We start from the raw sequence: 21929 nt of genomic DNA on the forward strand, positions 1-21929 counted from the left end.
AGTAATGCTGGACCTACATCCCAAGGTGTCCGTGAAAGAATCTACAAGTAAAGCATTCTGTTAGCCCACCCATGTCATTTTATGTTTGACTAAAAGAAGACAACAATTCTTTCCTCTACCTGTACAGATCAACACTTATGGTCGTCCTCTGGATCAGACAGGTATCACAAGCTAAATGTAGCATAGCACCTGACTAAAGCTGCACATACAGGCACCAGTCACTCTCTCAAGGGTTCTGTACCTGCAACATTCGAGCTGCCACTGACACCACCTCTGGAAAGTACGCAATGTTGTGCCGGAACTTCTCTTGCATGTCACACAAGAAGAGGACACTGCCTTTCTGGCTCAGCTTCCCAATGCGGCACAACGCCATCTTCACTAGAGCTGGCCTGTGACAGAGAGAGACAGACAAAACACACTTGAAAGTCAAGTCATTTCACAAACCCAGACCCCACTGGTTGGAACAAATAAATAAAAGCTAAATATTGAACTGAAGAAAAATAGTGTATTGGAGCCAACTGATTATTTTGAAAACGAATATAGGTAGCATAAGCCACCCTTTCTAAGGCAGGTTGGTTCATATGTGAAGAAGAGAGATACGCTTCTGTGATGTGATTAAAATAAAGTCCTGAAATAAAAAAATAGTTTAAAAAGAAAATGGGACGACAAAACATAATTAACAATAAAAAGGGAAGGAGACGACAGGCAGATATTAATAGTAAAATGTAAAGGATACGTTGATTGAAGAAGAACTACTAATGGATGGCAAATAGTAAAGAAAGAAACAGGCATGTTAAGTAAAGGGAACATGGGGTAACCTGCGTAAAACAGAAATAAAAATAAAATTAGCAGTAATAAAACCAAAAAAGACAGAAATAATCAAATAAAGTGGGAACAGCCAGTCCCATAAATTAGAAAAATATATACATTAAATAGACTTAAAAAAGCATTGGGCAAGGAAATAAATGGAAAAATATATGGAAATAGAAACATACTATTAGCCAATGAGTGATTATCAGGTCCAGTAAAATGGCACGGAAACATGCATTCCGTCATGCCCACCATACATGAGGAAACTATCATCCGCTATTTGAGCAGGACTACTAAAGGGTTGCTTGTCTCGGTGTCCATCCGAGAAAATGTTTCAATAGTTTATAGGTATTCAGCTGTCCCAACAAGATATGTAGAAAGACAGTGAATTGTGTATTAACTTCACCGACCACAAAATATCCTTATTCAGATGTATGCAGGATGGGCGCACAGCACAAAGTACAAAGTTCAGGTGAATGTGAGCATGTAATCAGCTATCCCACAATGGAGGCATCTTAAAAGGAACCCGGTCTATTAATCAATGTACCATCTTACCTTCAATCAAATATGTTGGGCAACTCAAAGACATTCTTATCTACAACATACATTAGTTGTCACAGACATTCAGCCTGCTAGTGTATTGGTGTGTTACAATAACTGACAACTTGGATTACAGAAGCCTCAAAAGGAGTTCACTTTTCATGCATAAAAATACAGCATCCTCATAAAATAATCAATCCGTTGCATATCATGGTGTTGGGTCAGGTTGAAATGTGACATTTGCCCAGTATTAAGATGGGCCTGCTTTCAGTAGCACCGAAATGGCCCTTCAGGATGGTGGATCCCACCTCTACGGTCATAGGACCACCGTAAACCGTTCCATTTGGATGCCATGCCTGTTAACTTCTAGTGTTTCCCCTTTTGTCTTTTCTTCTGTAACACTGCCCTCATTCAAGATCCACTTATTGGTGGCCTTACGGCACCTTGTTCCCTCTCCCTCCAGTCTGCAGATCTCAGATTGCGTCAGTAGCATCTCATCCTGTTTCTTTCTCTGCAGGGACCTCATGGTGGCCCTGCAGCATGTCATACCCTCACCCTTTCCTCTTCAAGCTCTTAACTGAGATGTGTATGGAGGCCTTCCAACAACTCGTTCTCTCTCCTCCTTTTGTCTGCAGCACTTCACTTCAATCCCGAAGCAGAGTATTCCCTCTTCTTTCGGGGTCCATTGACCTTTATGGGGTTTTGTAACAACTCATTCTCTCTTCCCTCTCTCTGCAGCACCTCACTGAAACCCTGAATCAGCAGATTCTCTCTCCCTTCAAGATGCATGGATATCACTGCGGTCTTGTAACAACTCACTCTCTCTTCAGTCTCTCTGTAGCACGCACCTCATTGCTACCCCGAAGCAGGGCATTCCCTCTTCCTTCAGGGGCCATAAACCTCAATGAAATCTTGCAACAACTCACTCTCCCTTCCCTCTCTCTGCAGCACCTAATTCCGATCCTAAAGCAGCATATGCCCTCTCCCTTCAAGATGCATGGACTTCACTGCGGTCTTGTAACAACTTGATTAGTTCTTTTGTCCCTCACTCAGCAGCACCTCCTTCTGCTTGAACCTTGCATCAGGCCTGCACTCCACTTCCCGATGGTCTTCATGCTCCTACTATCACCTCTGTAACATCCCATTACCGCTGCAGTCCCCAATGACATAGGCATAATGAACTTGTGTATGCTACTTTACAAAAGGCTCCTGTGGAGCAACGGATTATATTATTAACGAGTATATGCAGCACAGCCGCCATTATACGGGGGCGTCCTCGAGGTTTGTGGCTATGCCACTGCATTCAAGTTCACACAGTGAACACCAAATTCGCATCTATATCAGTCTGAGTTGCCTTCACAATGATCAATAGAATAGATGCTAGACACTACTTGCTATCGCTAGTACCCACAAATAAGAGAGGGAGTGAAGAGGTTCGGTAAGCTGTGGACTCAGCCTCCTCGAATAAATTGCACAGAAAAAAAAAAGAAAGTCCACATTTCATTCATAGAAAATGCTGTCCTTCCAGAATAGGTTCTAAAGTGAGTGTTAGAAGACAATGGGTTTTCCTAAAAGTGTATAAGAAAACAAAATGTTTGTTAAAATAAGCCCCACCCATCAAAAGGTCCCTTGGTGGCATGCTTCATCATCTGGTTCTTCCCGTCCGCTGCGAGATGGGGCGCGCAGTGACCGACGGAGACGTGAGAGCACTTGTTTGTGAGATGATTCTATGTGCCGGTGTGAGAGTGGAAGGGTCAGAGGCAATGTAGTGAGTTAAAAATTACCTCTCTGCATGGAAACTAAACTTTAATACTCCCTGTAGCTGGTATTAGAAAAAAAGGGGGAGATGAGGAAGGTATGCTATAATGGGCTGTTTCCTCCCTGGTCTACATGTTTCAAAGCCTTCCCCTCAGCTTTTCTTCAGGACCAAAGTGGTTGATCCCTAAACCACTCTACAAGAAACCTATGTGGTCTGCCTGATCAATGTAAGAGTCTCGTATGCATATTGTAAAACATGCAATCATACAATACCTAATTGGTATATTCCTGTAAATTAATCTGGAAGGATAAAATAAAACATGATTATCACAGAGATATATGCTCTAGAAAAACCACATCACCAAACTTGTGGAAGGTCAATTAGTGATATATTTTCACTTGTACATGGCTACTCCCAGTTCATTCACGTGGGTACCGTGCTGCCCTTTGGTCCGTACACGAGAGACGACCGCCGGGAACCAACAGAGGAGGGATTGCCTGCAGCGGCACACCACTGCGGAGGACACGTACCCGTTTCCTCTTTTTGGCGCCATAAAGAATCCCCTCCCGGCTTTCCGCCTCACACCATAGCAACTAGCAGTGCTATTCCTACATATGAAAATTACCAGTGGGATAAGACAATTATTATCCTTATACTGCAACTGAATATTGTGTTACACAGCATCGGCTGTTGCATAAACTCACTGAAAACCCATTGCTCGATACAGAGCTTTCAGAGGTCCAGACTTACTCCATCCACATATTGGAATTGGAGTGGAAGCCCTGAAGAGTCGTGTGACTCAACCGCACACGACGAAACACGTGTCGGCGTCTCTATTATTCTCAAGTCTGGAGAAAATTAAACATCTTGCTGTGACAAGAAGACTTACATCAAAGAACCTGCTTCTGCGCTTCCTTTTTGACTTTGGTCATTGTACCTTGTTTGGATGAACACAAATGTAGTTGCGAGAGCTTAGCTATGTACAAATGTTTTGTCTTTTGACTTGTTTGGACGGTTAAGGGTGTTTTGCCGTCTGCTCTTCACGCACTACATGAACGACTATCTTGCTTCTCACACACTTTGTAACGTATTAACCCAGGTAGCGCGCCCCTCTAGTCCTATTTTCTAAAAACCCCCGTGTCACGAGAATTCTGACCGTGCTGCCCTTTGTCATGACAAACAATACAGTACAAGACAAATAACAAAAAACACACAATCTATATGAGGTTGTCATCTGTGGTACTGATTCTGTATTTGGTGATCTTGTGGTGTCACCGTAGTTTTAACACAAGAGAGACATTATGTGAGATAAAGAAGAAAAACACAAAGAGATAACGTACACTTTGGTGCTAAACTAATGCCCCATGAGCTTAAACACAGGAGGGGAGGAGGGCTTGTTGTCAAACACTGTGGGAAGAAAAGGGTTCAATGATGAGATTCAAAATGCAAGAACCCATACCTCGTTATTGGAAATGCTCGTTGCCCAGGGGGATCGGCTGTGCCGTACTTACATAATGTCTCTCCAGGCAGACAGTCACAAACAACAACGACTGGGATGAATTGACCACACTTAGGAGGACCCAGATCAAGACAGCCTTAAACGGTCTGATGATGACTGAATATTTAAGGGAAAACCCAACCCCCCCAAGATCTAATAGTAAAGAACAAACCTTTCATTTTTCAGCACGACAAGGCATTTAAGAAGAATTAGTCTTTAATTTCCTGTCACTGTACACAGGATTGTCTCATTCTCATAATAAAAACTGCCACCCACATTGCCCAGGAATTAAAGACTCAGATACAAACCCTTGAAGTACGCCTCAAAAGTTACCAACCTATAAGTGCGTTGAAGAAAAGTCTCAAAGAACTCAACCAAACGATGAATGAATTTGAAGCCACTCTTAAACAAAGCAAATACACCAAACTAAAGAAGGATACAGGACGATTCAGCCATGAGAAGGTGTACCCTATATACCAGAAGATGATGTGCCATCGTTAAATCATCATGTCTTGAACACAGACGGGGACACTTCAGACACAGGCTCCAACAGCTCGGGATCTAGCAGACACAGTGGATCTTGCTATGAAGGGAGAAGAACCCAGTGAAGGAGAGCACATTTCAGAGGGACACAAGGATGGGGCCCCTACCAAGGACTTCCTTCTTACCCCCCTTTCCCTTATTTTCCACCGATGACACATGGCCCACCAGTATCCTACAACCACTGGAACATTCCCCAACAGGACTTCCCATATTACCCACAGAACCCTTTTTTAGGGTCACGCTCAGGTCCCATAAGGGGACAAAATCGGAAGAGCAGCCAAATCCATTGGAATCATCAGGGGTATCAACCAGCAGTATAACAAGTGCCCTGAGCAACAAACCGACAACCAGAAATAGACCACTTAGTGGTGAATCTTACCTACCAGGTCTTGACTCAAGCACAAAAGGAAATCCTGGAAAAAGGATTGGGTTTCGTACCCACAGAGAGACTTGACAAATTCAAACTTTGTAAAGAGGTCAACAAGTTCATGAGAAAACTGAAACTCAGAGCCTACTTCAACGAAAAAGAACCACAAACTAGAGAGAAAGATGACACAGGTCTTAGTGTGAAATCCACCTTTACACCCCCTAATACCATGTTACCAGCAAAGTTACTGGCTTTTGAGAAGGCAGTTATGAAAGAGATAGAAGACATCAACCCGGATAACCCTTGCATTTTCCACAATACCACGAAAGAACATAAACAAGCTATCAAGGAACTGGCAACAATGGCAACTTACAAACAAATGGAAGGTTCCCCTGGTTATAAACACAGGTAGGGGGGAGATGCAGCAGAAAGAATGAAACCTGTGGTTTGTACTATGCTCAATACAATCAGCAATATTTACTAAGACCAGATGATGTAAAGGAAAACTAGTTTCTAAGCTAGTCCTCAGGTATCACATCATGGTGTGATCAAAAAGTAATTATACAACACTTTCCATCTTTGTATATCCACAAAATACTCAAATCTAACAGGTAAACAAGGCCACCAGAGATGTAAAAATTATAAACACAATTTATTAAAATACCTCCCTGTCAGGGTTACAATCTAGAAAATACAATTAAAATATATTCACGTAAGTGAGCCAATCTAAAAAAGTCAAATGACAAAGGTCGACGCTGCGTTTCGGTGTTTGTTTGTAGTGTTTACACCTTCTTCAGGACACTTTGACAGTTCAAACATAGTCTAGAATTAAAACAACATTATTTTAGATACATATTAATTCAGTACATCATCTATGATACATTTACAGTGTTTACTCTACATTCTGGTGTGCATTTTTGATCTGTAGTTAGTTCTACCTGTTGTTTTTACAAAACATTTGTAACTTTAGAACCTCCTATGAGTCTCTACCTAAGATGTGTGGTTCTATAGTGACTATACCACCCTATTGTTTGGGCATTCAGTTGGTGAAGTAAACCCCTCACATTTAGGCAGAGGTTTATTTAAAAAATATTCATAATAATAAGAGTGGATACCTGACGTTACGAAGTTTCTCTGTTTATCAATTAGAGAACTTCTGAAGATAACCGGATGTCTGTATACCATCTGTTTCTTCTATTTGTACCTTTAAGAAGCAAGTTTGAGAAAAAACATCTTATAATGACGATCACTACACTCATCTTTTTTTCTAGTGTGGTATCAGTTCTAATATTGAGAGGTTACCTGGTATCAATTCACGGAAATAGGTTAAAAAACACGGAGGAGCCACCGGACTTTTCTCTCGGCTCGAGTTTTTGGCGGGATAGCCTTAGGTCCTTTTCTGAATTTAAGATCCCTGTAAAGTAGGATACACGTGTGTAAATGGACTCTATGGTATGCCTTACTTAGTTATAATCACAAAATGGATCCCCCACTTACCACAGGTATATGTCCGTTTTCATATCACTGTGTTAAGATTTGTTGATTGTGTTGCATCACCTGTTTAGAATGGAGGGAACGTGTTTTTACTGTCACAGCTCTTAAAGTTTTAATTCAAAGTGCTTCTTGCGTTATTATCCCCAAACTTATTATTTCATTTGAGAATGGGTCGGTACTCTCAGCTTAATGAGACTCATATGGAGATCTCAGGGTATGTTCATCAGTGTGTTGTTACTTAGAAAAAACATTCTGAGTTATTGGTCTACCCTGGACACAATTTTTATATAAAAAAACCTATTCCTGTTTAGCTCACTCATATAAAGTAAGACTCCATTATTTAACTCTACATTATCACAAGTTAAATGCGCCGGGCAAGCGCTCTCCCGATCAAGGGTCTTCCACCCTTACAGATTATAACGCGCCTCAGTTTGCATACCTTTGAAATTGTGGTCGGCCTCCCTGCTCCTCCGTGTTTCGTGTCATCCGAATAAGTAATTACCGGATTGCGCGGTCTGCTTTTATGCCGCCCCTGCCCTCTTTAACCCGGAAGTAGAAAGTATTGGAAAAGATTGCCGCTTTAGATTTGTTTACATATTTATATTTCAGTTATTTCAACCTAATTTTATAGCTGGCAATCAGGGAGTACTATATCGACACCTGGCTACAAAGCATTATGCTGAAAAGCAGTCAGGTAGATCGTTATACGCAGGACACCGAACGTGCAAACCGGAAGTCGTTACTAGAAGGCGAAGTATATTCTTAACGTCTATTAGGGTATAATGTCTAACGGCAATCTGAGTCAATAGTAATTTATTTATTAAAACTCTACGTTAATCTGTAATGCACTATAGACGATTGGTATCACTAATATTAACCATACTCCTGCACTCGAACATGGCGGCCATTTTGGAATGGGGTAAATAGTAAGACACTAAGCATATCATAAACTATCCTTTGTGCCTGTATTAATTTTCGTCATATTAGACACATTCATTTATATTAGGTTAAGGAATGTTCTCAGAATATATCCAACGCTTTTTTACCACCTTGTAACGATCTCAATCTATATCATATGTTGCGCCTCCTCCTCCGAGGGACAACCTGTAAATTATCATGAACTTGCAATAAAACATTGTATTCTTTTTCACTATTAAGGTTAAAACAATGCACAGTAGACCATATATAAACATTCTACATGTTCTCATATAATGTCCTCAGTCAAAGTTTTTACATTGTTGGTGTAGCTAGTATGATGGTATATACTCCAACACTGTATCTACTTCTATAGACATTAATATTCGCACCATACCTCTTCTATTCCATTTGTTCCACAGTTAGAATATTACCATAATCGGCTTAATGATATACAGTCCCATTACTGTGATAACAGACACATACTAAATCTATGTAAAATGAGGAGCTCACTTTTCCTTGATATTTAGGAAATACCTTCTCAAATGTCTTTATACCATAAGTACACATTTATTCCATTTAATTATGTTGTGCTTTTGCCAGTTGGTCAGCCAGACTCAGAAAGGGCGATGGATATTCTATAAAATCAGTCTTTCCCATTCTTCTTTGTTATTCAGACCTGTCCTGAAGGTATTAAAAAGGGACATGAAGAATTGTTCTCTTTTTTTCCTCTTGGTCTGTATGTCACCCCCTCTAAGGGTTTGCTGTATTACTTCTATACCACACCATTGAAGGTCTTCAATTTTGTGGTTGTTGGACAGCCAATGTTCAACCAAGGGAGCTGTTTTCTTTTTTGTTCTAATGGCTGATTTATGCTCCGTAATCCTTGTTTTGATTTCTCTCGAAGTTTCACCAATATAGGCCTTATTACAGGGACAGATTATCAGGTAGACTAGATTTTTGGTTTTACAGTTGATGAAATTTTTTATTCTATGCTTAATGCCATTGTGATCTATGGTATCAATTTTCATCAATGTTGCACAGTTCGTACACATGTTGCAGCAGAAAATCCCTACTGGTAAAGGTTTTCTGTTAATGGTTTGTTGACTTTCGTTTTTTTCATCTTCCCTGAATGTATGGACTAAACAGTTTCTCACTGTTCTATTTCTCCGAAAACTAAAGATTGGCTTCGGGAGTTTTTCATTGTTGTTATTATTAAGGAGTGACCAATTCCTATTGATTATGTTCTTCACCTTATTGCTAGCTGTGCTGAAATTGGTAACAAATATCAATCTATTCTCTGTGGTTTCTGTACCTTTTGGTGCTTTTGAGAAAAGAGACTCTGTCATAGTATTTTGCACGTTTATAAGCTTTTCTAATTAGATGTTTCGGGTACCCTCTCTCTTTTAGTTTATGTGATAGAGCGTCAGCATATCTATTAAAATCTCTGATATCTGTACAGTTTCGTCTTATTCTTAGATATTGACCGAAAGGAATATTATCCTTTTGGCTATTTGGATGGTTACTATTGTAGTGCAGTAGAGTATTTCGATCGGATGGTTTTGTGTAAAGTTCCACTGCTAGAGTACCATTGTTTTCTTTAATACTGATATCTAGAAATTCAATACTCTCTTTGTTGTATTTGGAGGTGAAATGTAGATTCACATCTCCAAGGTTCAACCAGCTAATAAAGTCAGTGAGGTCTTCAACGGTTCCGGTCCAGATGAAAAAAATATCATCTATAAACCTCGACCAGCAAGTGATATTTTCAAAATACGAGGCAATATTGTTGAAGATGTGCTTCTTTTCAAATGCTGCTACATATAGACAGGCTAGGCTAGGAGCACAGGTGGCTCCCATGCTGGTGCCTTTCACCTGCCTATAGAAGTCACTTCTGAACAAAAAGATGTTATTTTTGAGGATGATAGTTACACATTCAATTATAAATGTTGCATGGCTGCTTAGATCCCCTGTGTCTGTATTCAGAAGACCCTCTAACATCTTGATGGTATCATCCTGTGGGATGTTTGTGTAGAGGGCCTCGATGTCTAACGTTACTAGCCATTGGTTTTGAATATCATAGGGGTGGCCTTCTACTCTGTCTATCATACTAGTTGTATCTTTGATATAGGCTTCTTGGACAGTTACTAGGGGCTGTAAGAATTTATCCACATATTTACTCAGTGGTTCTGTAAGTGAATTGATACTCGACACAATGGGTCGCATCGGTGGATCCAGAAGGCTTTTGTGAACCTTTGGGAGTCCATATAGAGCTGGTATGATGGGAGTTTTATTAATAAGGAATCTATATTCTTCTTCACATATGATTTCGTCTTCCTTGGCGAGGTCTAATAGGGAGCCTACTTTTACAATTAATGCGTTCCATTCATTTCTGTTGGATTTACAATAGTGTGCAGTGTTGTTGAGGAGAAGCATCATTCTTCTATTGTAATCTTCAGTGTTCATAAGAACGATGCTACCACCTTTATCCCAAATGGATAGAAGAGGTATGGTGCGAATATTAATGTCTATAGAAGTAGATACAGTGTTGGAGTATATACCATCATACTAGCTACACCAACAATGTAAAAACTTTGACTGAGGACATTATATGAGAACATGTGGAATGTTTATATATGGTCTACTGTGCATTGTTTTAACCTTAATAGTGAAAAAGAATACAATGTTTTATTGCAAGTTCATGATAATTTACAGGTTGTCCCTCGGAGGAGGAGGCGCAACATATGATATAGATTGAGATCGTTACAAGGTGGTAAAAAAGCGTTGGATAAATTCTGAGAACATTCCTTAACCTAATATAAATGAATGTGTCTAATATGACGAAAATTAATACAGGCACAAAGGATAGTTTATGATATGCTTAGTGTCTTACTATTTACCCCATTCCAAAATGGCCGCCATGTTCGAGTGTAGGAGTATGGTTAATATTAGTGATACCAATCGTCTATAGTGCATTACAGATTAACGTAGAGTTTTAATAAATAAATTACTATTGACTCAGATTGCCGTTAGACATTATACCCTAATAGACGTTAAGAATATACTTCGCCTTCTAGTAACGACTTCCGGTTTGCACGTTCGGTGTCCTGCGTATAACGATCTACCTGACTGCTTTTCAGCATAATGCTTTGTAGCCAGGTGTCGATATAGTACTCCCTGATTGCCAGCTATAAAATTAGGTTGAAATAACTGAAATATAAATACGTAAACAAATCTAAAGCGGCAATCTTTTCCAATACTTTCTACTTCCGGGTTAAAGAGGGCAGGGGCGGCATAAAAGCAGACCGCGCAATCCGGTAATTACTTATTCGGATGACACGAAACACGGAGGAGCAGGGAGGCCGACCACAATTTCAAAGGTATGCAAACTGAGGCGCGTTATAATCTGTAAGGGTGGAAGACCCTTGATCGGGAGAGCGCTTGCCCGGCGCATTTAACTTGTGATAATGTAGAGTTAAATAATGGAGTCTTACTTTATATGAGTGAGCTAAACAGGAATAGGTTTTTTTATATAAAAATTGTGTCCAGGGTAGACCAATAACTCGGAATGTTTTTTCTAAGTAACAACACACTGATGAACATACCCTGAGATCTCCATATAAGTCTCATTAAGCTGAGAGTACCGACCCATTCTCAAATGAAATAATAAGTTTGGGGATAATAACGCAAGAAGCACTTTGAATTAAAACTTTAAGAGCTGTGACAGTAAAAACACGTTCCCTCCATTCTAAACAGGTGATGCAACACAATCAACAAATCTTAACACAGTGATATGAAAACGGACATATAGCTGTGGTAAGTGGGGGATCCATTTTGTGATTATAACTAAGTAAGGCATACCATAGAGTCCATTTACACACGTGTATCCTACTTTACAGGGATCCTAAATTCAGAAAAGGACCTAAGGCTATCCCGCCAAAAACTCGAGCCGAGAGAAAAGTCCGGTGGCTCCTCCGTGTTTTTTAACCTATTTCCGTGAATTGATACCAGGTAACCTCTCAATATTAGAACTGATACCACACTAGAAAAAAAGATGAGTGTAGTGATCGTCATTATAAGATGTTTTTTCTCAAACTTGCTTCATAAAGGTACAAATAGAAGAAACAGATGGTATACAGACATCCGGTTATCTTCAGAAGTTCTCTAATTGATAAACAGAGAAACTTCGTAATGTCAGGTATTCACTCTTATTATTATGAATATTTTTTAAATAAACCTCTGCCTAAATGTGAGGGGTTTACTTCACCAACTGAATGCCCAAACAATAGGGTGGTATAGTCACCATAGAACCACACATCTTAGGTAGAGACTCATAGGAGGTTCTAAAGTAACAAATGTTTTGTAAAAACAACAGGTAGAACTAACTACAGATCAAAAATGCACACCAGAATGTAGAGTAAACACTGTAAATGTATCATAGATGATGTACTGAATTAATATGTATCTAAAATAATGTTGTTTTAATTCTAGACTATGTTTGAACTGTCAAAGTGTCCTGAAGAAGGTGTAAACACTACAAACAAACACCGAAACGCAGCGTCGACCTTTGTCCTTTGACTTTTTTAGATTGGTTCACTTACGTGAATATATTTTAATTGTATTTTCTAGATTGTAACCCTGACAGGGAGGTATTTTAATAAATTGTGTTTATTATTTTTACATCTCTGGTGGCCTTGTTTACCTGTTAGATTTGAGTATTTTGTGGATATACAAAGATGGAAAGTGTTGTATAATTACTTTTTGATCACACCATGATGTGATACCTGAGGACTAGCTTAGAAACTAGTTTTCCTTTACATCATCTGGTCTTAGTAAATATTGCTGATTGTATTGAGCATAGTACAAACCACAGGTTTCATTCTTTCTGCAACAATGGCAACTTAGTCATTAAGCTTGCTGACAAGGAAGGAGTGATAATGATCCAAACCTCAGAGACCTACGACCAGGAATTTCAACGCCTTTTACAGGATCCCAGGAATTACGAGGTCCTGAGAGATGACCCAGCTGAGTCAATAAGGATCCAGATCGCTAGCATGGTGGAAGGAGCTATAATGATCCAAACCTCAGAGACCTACGACCAGGAATTTCAACGCCTTTTACAGGATCCCAGGAATTACGAGGTCCTGAGAGATGGCCCAACTGAGTCAATAAGGATCCAGATCGCTATCATGGTGGAGGAAGCCCTCATACTTGACTGGATCTCAAACAAAGAGGCTGAATTTCTAATCAACACATCACCTGTAATTCCCTATTTTTACACAATACATAAAATCTATAAGAACTTAATCCAGCCCCCAGGACGTCCAATTGTGTCGGACAAAGGATCCATTTTGGAACCTTTGTCCAAACTTGCAGATGCTTTCCTGCGACCTCTCGCACAAAAGACAGACACCTACCCTAAGGACACCAAAGATGTCTTGAGGCTCCTGCAGGATATGATTTTCGACCCTACAAGCACATTCCTCATGGGCTTGGATGTTGAAAGCCTCTACACTAGTCTCCCTCATGATGAGACATTGCACATCATAGAAGATGTACTCTTCGAGATTGACTGGGAATACCAAACCCCGTGCAAGATTGTGATGGATCGATGTAAATTAGCTCTTACCAGAAACTTCTTTCAATACCAAAACACACTCTACCTTCAAAAACACAGACCAGCATGGGCAGCGCCTTCGCCCCTAGTATAGCTGGCCTGTATGTCCATCATTTGATCATTTGGAGTCACATAAGATCCTTAAGGCAAATAACCTTTTCCAGCCACACATCAGGATATGGAAATGCTATATAGACGACGTATTAGTAATCTGGAACGGCGATAGGAAAATAACCAACAAGTTCATGACCTGGTTGAATTACCAAAATGAGAATCTGAAGTTCCCGAGTACTATCTCCAATAAAGAATTAGTGTTTCTGGACCTTAAAGTCTTTCCACAAGCTGGTGGCTTAATAAACACGACACATTTCAAAGCTACAGCGAAAAACTGTCTCCTCCTATTTGCCGGTTTCCATCTGCGGCACCTGCGGAACAATCTCCTGTATGGTCAGCTCTTGCGAATCAGGAGAAACTGTTCAAATGTGAAAGATTTCAAGGAACAGGCAGAGGATCTGCAGAAGAAATTGGAAAGAAGGAACTACCTGACCAGAGTAGTGGATAAAGCGATCAAACAAGCCAGGAACAACCACAGGGACGTTCTTTTGGAACCTGTACCACATAAACCCAAGGAAGAGAGACCAATCTGCATAACAACATTCAACACTGGCTCCAACCAAGTAACCAAGATAATAAATAAACATTGGCGCATTCTCAACTGTGGCCACTTGAATTTTCCTGAACCAATGTTTTCGCACTGAAGAGGAAGGAGTTTGCGAGACATGGTGGTGTACACATGGCCACGAAACAACAAATGAAGTGGGGGCATCAAACACTCTGCACCCGCCCCTGATGGGCCACCATCCCTGCGGACACTGTAGTGTATGTCATTTGACCACAAAGAGCAAAAACATCACCTTTAACAATGACACAGTTTGGGAACAACGCTGTTTTATGAACTGTAACTGCAAAAACATGATCTACATGATCACCTGTCCATGCCATCTGCACTACATTGGGATGATCACAAGCCCTGTCAAAACACAGATTGGCGAACAGAGAAGCAACATCAAGTGCAGAAAAGTGACAACAAAAATGTCATCACACTAATTAGAAACAAATCACACACTACTAGACCTACAATGGACAGTCATTGAGCAAGTGAACAATGAGGTGACACTATTTGAAAAGAAACAGCGCTGGGTATTCCACCTAGGCACACATACAAGGGGACTCAATGATGACATACCATGGGGGAAACAAATAGATATCTTGTGAACAATACCCAACCAGCTGCAACCTTTGTCCACCCGTATAAATAGCAGTAACCCCCAAGATGGGTAACACAGACTCTAGATATTCCCCATGATGGGTTACACAGACTCCAGATATGGCCACCTTGGTACCCGTGGGAAATAATAATAACGATAACGGATTGGTTTCACTGACTCTAGATATTCCCACTCCTGTATCCTTAAAGACCTTGAACTATAACCATCCGTAGCTCCCTTGTTTTGGCCACCATGGTGATGAAGTACTCTCCATTACCATGTCAACCATCATGAGGATCCTTCAGTCCTCCTATTATCCATTATCCTAATGAAAATTAAAAAAAAAATGTTTCTATAGTATTTTACCAGCCTTAAAAAAAAAAAATATCCGCCAACTATAGTTGGTTGACAATAACTAATTTAAACATTATTGATCTTTAAGAAAGCGAGTAGACCGCAACCACGGCCTCACACCTGTAACGATAAACACTATCTAGGAAGTAACTCCACAGAGAGGTGGCCATTTTGTTATTGTTAACATTCTAGTTCCCTGGCGCTCAAGCTCGCCATACGCAGAAGTCACCGCGACTACCTAGAGCCAGTCATTCCAGGTAGGGGCGGCCATCTTGTGCAGTTCGCATTCTAGCGCATACACACAATCAATCAATCAATCAATCAATCACGGCATTTGTAGAGCGCGCTACTCACCTGGGAGGGTCTCAAGGCGCTGGGGGAGGGGTATGATTACTGTCCGAACAGCCAGGTCTTGAGCTGCTTCCTGAAGGAGAGATGGTCTTGGGTTCGCCGGAGGTGGGTGGGGAGGGAGTTCCAAGTCTTGGCTGCCAGGTAGGAGAAGGATCTTCCTCCGGCGGTGGCTCTGCGAATGCGAGGTATGGTGGCGAGGGCGAGGCTGGTCGAACGCGGGTGGGCGTGTAGAAGGTCATGCGGTCGTTGAGGTACTTGGGGCCCAGGTCGTGGAGAGCCTTGTGTGCGTGGGTTAGGAGTCTGAACGTGATTCTCTTGTTGACGGGGAGCCAGTGCAGGTCTCTCAGGTGTCCGGTGATGCGGCTGTGAGGAGGGATGTCCAGGATGAGTCGTGCGGAGGCGTTTTGGATGCGTTGGAGTCTTTTTTGAAGTTTGGCTGTGGTTCCGGCGTAGAGGGTGTTCCCGTAGTCCAGTCGGCTGGTGACGAGTGCCTGGGTGACGGTTTCAGTGGGGATCCATCTGAAGATCTTGCGGAGCATGCGCAGGGTGTTGAAGCACGAGGATGAAACAGCGTTGACTTGTCTGGTCATTGTGAGGGAGGAGTCCAGGATGAAGCCCAGGTTGCGTGCGTGGTCCGTTGGTTTGGGTGCGCTGCCCAGGGCAGGGGGCCACCAGGAGTCGTCCCAGGCGGAGGGTGATGATCCCAGGATGAGGACTTCCGTCTTGTCTGAGTTCAGTTTGAGGCGGCTGTTCCTCATCCAGTCGGCGACGTCTTTCATCCCTTCGTGTAGGTTGGCTCTGGCGGTGGTGGGGTCGTTGGTGAGGGAGAGGATGAGCTAGGTGTCGTCGGCGTAGGAGATGATGTTGAGGTTGTGTTGGCGTGCGATGGCTGCGCGGGGACTCATGTAGACGTTGAAGAGGGTTGGACTGAGTGAAGATCCTTGTGGTACGCCGCAGATGACTTCGGTGGCCTCAGATCTGAAATGGAGGGAGGCGGACTCTCTGGGTTCTTCCGGTGAGGAATGAGATGATCCACTCCAGCGCTTTCTCTCGGATTCCGATGTTGCTGAGGCGCTTCACTAGGGTGCGGTGGCAGACAGTGTCGAACGCCGCAGAGAGGTCCAGGAGGATGAGGGCCGCTGTTTCCCCGTTGTCGATCAGGGTTCTGATGTCGTCGGTGGCTGCGATTAGGGCGGTCTTGGTGCTGTGGTTGGCCCGAAATCCGGACTGCGAGGGGTCGAGGGATCCGTTCGTCTCGAGGAAGGCGGCCAGCTGTCTGTTGACGGTCTTCTCGATGACTTTGGCCGGAAAAGGGAGGAGCGAGATGGGACGGTAGTTCTTGAGGTCGGTGGGATCCGCCGTTGGTTTCTTCAGGAGGGCGGTCAGCTCGGCGTGCTTCCAGCTCTCCGGAAAGGTGGCGGTGTGGAAGGAGGAGTTGATGGTGTCTCGGAGATGGGGTGCGATGATGGTGTCGGCTTTGTTGAAGACGTGGTGAGGACACGGGTCAGTTGGGGATCCGGAGTGGATGGAGTTCATCGTGCGGGTGGTGTCTTCGGTGTTGATCGGGGTCCAGTTGCAGAGGGTGGTGGTGGCGGGCGTTGGTTCGGTGGTAGGGTGTGTGGTCTGTGCGTCGAAGCTGTTGTGTATGTCGGCGATCTTGCGGTGGAAGAACGAGGCGAGTGAGTTGCAGAGGTCTTGCGAGGGAGTGATGTCGTTGTTTCCGGCGCTGGGGTTGGAGAACTCTTTGACGATGCTGAAGAGTTCCTTGCTGTCGTGGGCGTTGTTGTCCAGTCATTCCTTGAGTGCCGTCTTCTTGGTGGCGCGAATCAGCTGATGGTGTTTGCGGGTGGCGTGCTTGAGGGCGGTCCTGTTGTCTGTGGTCTGGTCAGCCGCCAGGCTTTCTCGAGGGTGCGGCAGTTCTTCTTGGATTCCTTGAGTTCTTCGGTGAACCAGGGGGTCTTCTTGCCGCCGGGTCTGCTTGGAGGGTTCTTAAGTGGTGCGAGGTCATCGGCGCAGGCGGTCAGCCACTTGGTGAGGTTGCTGGCTGCTTCGTTGGGGTCTGTTGTGCTGCTGGGAGTGTTCTGGCAGAGGAAGGCGGTGAGCTGCTCGGCGGTGATCTTGCTCCAGCTCCGGCGGGGAACCTGTTGCGGGTGGTGGTGGGTCGTAGTTCTTCTGAAGCTGAAGTAAACGCAGCTGTGGTCGGTCCAGTGGAGTCCGGTGGCATGGCTGAAGGAGATGTGCTTGCTGGATGAGAAGATGGAGTCAAGCAGTGTGGCCGGCGTAGTGGGTGGGGGTGTTCACCAGTTGCTTGAGTCCGAGGTTGGCGAGGTTGTCCAGCAGAGCGGTGGTATTTCTGTCGTTGTTGTTCTCCAGGTGGAAGTTGAGGTCCCCTAGCAGGATGTTGTCGGCGGAGCGAAGGGCATGAGGGCTGATGAAGTCTGCGATGTCTTCGCTGAATTGTGTGCGTGGTCCCGGTGTTCTGTAGATGAGGGTGCCTCGGAGGGTTGTGGTAAATAAATAATTAATTACCGGTACTATTTTTGAATACATTGAATAAAACAGATAGCTCAATAAATAAGAGACAGGATTCGAGGTATCTGAGTCTAACAGGCTTTAATCAGGCATAAGGGAAGGGACATAACGGGATAGCCTGCACGGAAATAGAATGGATGGCCGCTGCAACGTCTAAGTAACAGTACAAGGTATATATACATTACAATTACATTCAATACAGTAGGCGTAGCAGTAGGCGTAGCAGTCGTGAAAGATAAGGACACATTGGTGGAAGAAGAAGGCGTGTACAGGGCGTATACATGGACATGTGATGTAGACGTCACAGAAGTGTCATAAGATAGGCGGAAACATGGAGGGGGCTACCTGAGCAGCTGGGACCTTTAACCTAGTGGTGCGCGCAAACGGGCTATGACGTGTGACTAGGGAGAACTGGGGGCTATGACTTCTGCACTAGAAGAGGAGACTAAAGTCTATGGTGTCAGGACGACATGTACCTATGGCATATCTGGTATCTTGTGTTTGGAGTACATGTTGATAGAAACTAAAAGTTATCAGGGCAGAGGCTACTTGACTCTAAGGCTGGTGCATGCATATATTCTTCGTGTAATGCGTGAGCTAGGAATATTAATACAGTATTTCTCCTGCATGGAGACAGAAAGACTAGACTATAGCTGAACTGTTTATGCGGTTCAGTAGCTAAGGAATGCAAAGACGAGAGGCTGGACTGATAACTAGAAGCATAACATACTCTTGGCAGACAGGCAGGCAGAGCCAGGCCGGGCCGGGCACCGTGTGGCAGGAAGTAAGTGAAGGGTCAGGAATGCAGGTGGGGGCTGTATCGCTCCTCGGAGAGGGTTCAGAAGACTGGAGCTTGAATCTGGTGTCCGGGCCCTTTTGAGGCCTAGAAACGGGGACAATTCAATGAATTAACGTGTACACTGTAAATCGTGGTAACATGGGCCTAATACTTGTTGCTTTCACGAGAACTGGAAACTGGCATACTAGCGTTGGACACAACTATAATTGCGTCTTTAATCGATCATAGGGGGATACATATGCATATTAATCATGCACATATAACATAGGATGGGGAACACGTAGGCACATATAACATGGCAAAATTTACTTTTCCATATTCCCTCCTTGTGCCCTACGTTTCCATCAGGAAACATCAATATTGATGATACCATCTATCTGTTCATATAGCATCATTTGCTCGTCTCGAATTGTCTTGGAACGGGACTTAGGACTAGGAATACAGGATGTAGCACACAAGCCGCAAATCGCAGGGCCACATTGTAAACAGAGGCAGCAACTGAATATGATCATTACTGCTATACCTAGGAATGACAATACTTTCCATCCCCAGGCAGATATGATACTCCAGAGCCAACCGGACCATGTCCAGGTGCCTGGATTCTGGTGTAACTGATGGGCAATTTTATGAAGTCTGGTTATAGCTGAATAAACAGACGGCGCGTTATTAGGAATGAAAATGCAGCAACTAGATCCGATGACTCTACAAGCTCCTCCTCTATCGGCCAATATGACGTCAAGGACGAGACGATTTTGGAGCACGACAAATCTAATGGCAGATTGCTCTTCGGTTAAATTACCTAGAGCGGAAGTAGTCTCATTCACTACTGCTTCAAGGGTTCTGGTTAACCTACGTATTAACTTACTATTCTGGACAGGACCTATAAAGAAAAAGAAACCTTTATTGAAGTCTTGATATTGTTCTAGAGCAGTTTCAGTTTGATCGACAATTGGGGACTCAGTCTCCCTTCTATGTCTAACGTGTACTAGATGTGTGTTTCTGTGATAATCGGATGGGGCTAGAAAAACTGGTGGCAGTAGGAAGGCAATGTAACAAGTTCCATCCCAATCGAGGGGCAGACGAACATATGCGGTCTGACCACACACAAAATAAGAATGACGTGAGGCTTTGAAAATAGATTTCCCACTGTCACTATACTCGACCACAGTAGTACAATCACTATGTCCTACATGTGCGGAACCATTCTTTCTGACACATAATTCGCCTTTGACGGGTAGGACTGAAATAGCAGGCAAATCTGGAGTAGTATCGGACTGAACATTCAGAACCATAAAATTCGAGGAATAATTACCTAAATCATATACTTCATTTTCTAGATCTAACCCTGTTCTATGGGAAAGACCTTGCTTGTCTGGGAAACATGTTCGATTCAGAAGGGACATATCAGTTAGGGATGACGTTAATGTGGACCATGCTCCACACGAACCATTATGTGAAAACGGATAAGGAAAGAGTGGCAGAACTCCCTTCGGTATCTGGAAGGGGGGAGTCGACCACACACCCAACAATTAGTGGCCTTGCTGGTCTGGTGTGAATAGTGTAACATTCTGATAAATGTGTTATTACGCATAGCAAGACGATAGGATAACTCGTGAGGAGGCAGGTCACTAAATGTGTGCTCTACTGTAACATTAGGAAACATATGTACATGTGAAATAGGAAAACATAAATGAAAAGCATAACTTATGCAGGTAACCATAAGACTCAGAAACATAAAAAATAACAGAGTAACGATGCATCTACTGCAAATATTCTTTTGATAGCGTATTCTCTTAGAGTTTTGACTAACTCTCTCACTATGTGGGTCTATCTCATACATGTCAGGAACCTGTCTAACCGCTTCACCCGAGAGGGACTTAAACAATGAAACTGTCTGACTTGCTAGACCTCAACTTGGCTTTATACTCCTGCTGCGGAGTTTTCTCTAACAGGGGAAGTTTAGAGTCTGTGTCTGGACAGTCCTTAAGAACGGGGCAGTCTTTGATAAATGTCTTTGGTCGTAATCCATGGAATTTCTTGATGTGGCTGGTATGTACCCAGCCCTTGCGTCCCTCGAGCTTGACTGCGGTCCTTGTTGTTAATAACACCAACTTGGGCTCCTTCCAGCGGGGCTCCAGCGGACTTGAACGATCAAAATTTCTCACGAGGACGAAGTCACCTGGTATGACTTCGTGCGGTTTCACTTGAGTGTTGTCTGGAAAAGCAGCGGCGACCTGTGAACGACAAGAGTGTAGGGCAGACATCAAGGAAGCTAGGTAATCTGTCAGCATATTACTGGAAACGTCTGTAATCTTTCGGGGCATAGGTGTACCCCACATATTTGGAGGACGGCCGAATACGACCTCGTACGGGGACAGACCTGATCTAGAGTGTGCAACCATTCTCATATAAAAAAGGGCAACTGGCAGTGCTACCAACCAATCTACACCTTTCTCTGCGCATACTTTTGCAATGCGGATTTTCAATGTCTGATTATGTCTCTCAACGAGACCGGCTGCTTCGGGGTGCCGTACACAGTGGAACTTCCACTGGTACCCTAACAGAAGGGATACTTGTTTCATGAGTTCAGATGAGAATGGCTGGCCGTTGTCTGAATACACGACCCTTGGTAAACCATAGCGGGGGAAAAACTCACGAACCAACTGCCTGGCAGTGGTCGCGGCAGTGTAATCTGGAACCGGCTATGCTTCTGTCCATCTGGACAAAGCACATACAACTACGAGGACATACTTGAAACCTCGACATCGCTCCATCTGAATATAATCCATCTGGAGGACTTCAAAAGGGTGGTCAGGAGGATGGAATCCACCTTGTTCCACCGGAACACTTTTACCTGGATTGAACTGACAACAGATCATGCAGGTACGCACTTTCTGCTTGGCTGCTGCTCGTAAATGCTTGTTGAACCAAATGTTCTGGATACTGTCTAACATGGCCTTTTCTCCTAGGTGTACTGGACTATGTGCGGTATTAATAATGACTTGAACCATTGAGTCGGGGAGAAACCATGTGGCTTTTCCCTTCGTCAACCATCCCTGATCTGTCTGGACCCCTCCTTGTT

General features: G+C 43.2%; 1 protein-coding gene across 2 annotated transcripts in view; it reads right to left on the minus strand.

The window, feature by feature from the left end:
• The window catches only part of ISOC2 (isochorismatase domain containing 2), a 210737-nt gene that overhangs the window by 135422 nt on the left and 53386 nt on the right, over nt 1–21929 (minus strand). For both annotated transcript variants that reach the window (XM_078654925.1, XM_078654924.1), the window contains exon 2: nt 242–389. In XM_078654925.1, coding sequence (XP_078511051.1) covers nt 242–373 — 132 coding nt within the window. In that variant the 5' untranslated portion in view covers nt 374–389. The remainder of the gene's footprint in view (nt 1–241; nt 390–21929) is intronic.

The sequence above is a fragment of the Lissotriton helveticus genome, chromosome 7, assembly GCF_964261635.1.
Source record: "Lissotriton helveticus chromosome 7, aLisHel1.1, whole genome shotgun sequence".
NCBI lineage: Eukaryota > Metazoa > Chordata > Amphibia > Caudata > Salamandridae > Lissotriton > Lissotriton helveticus.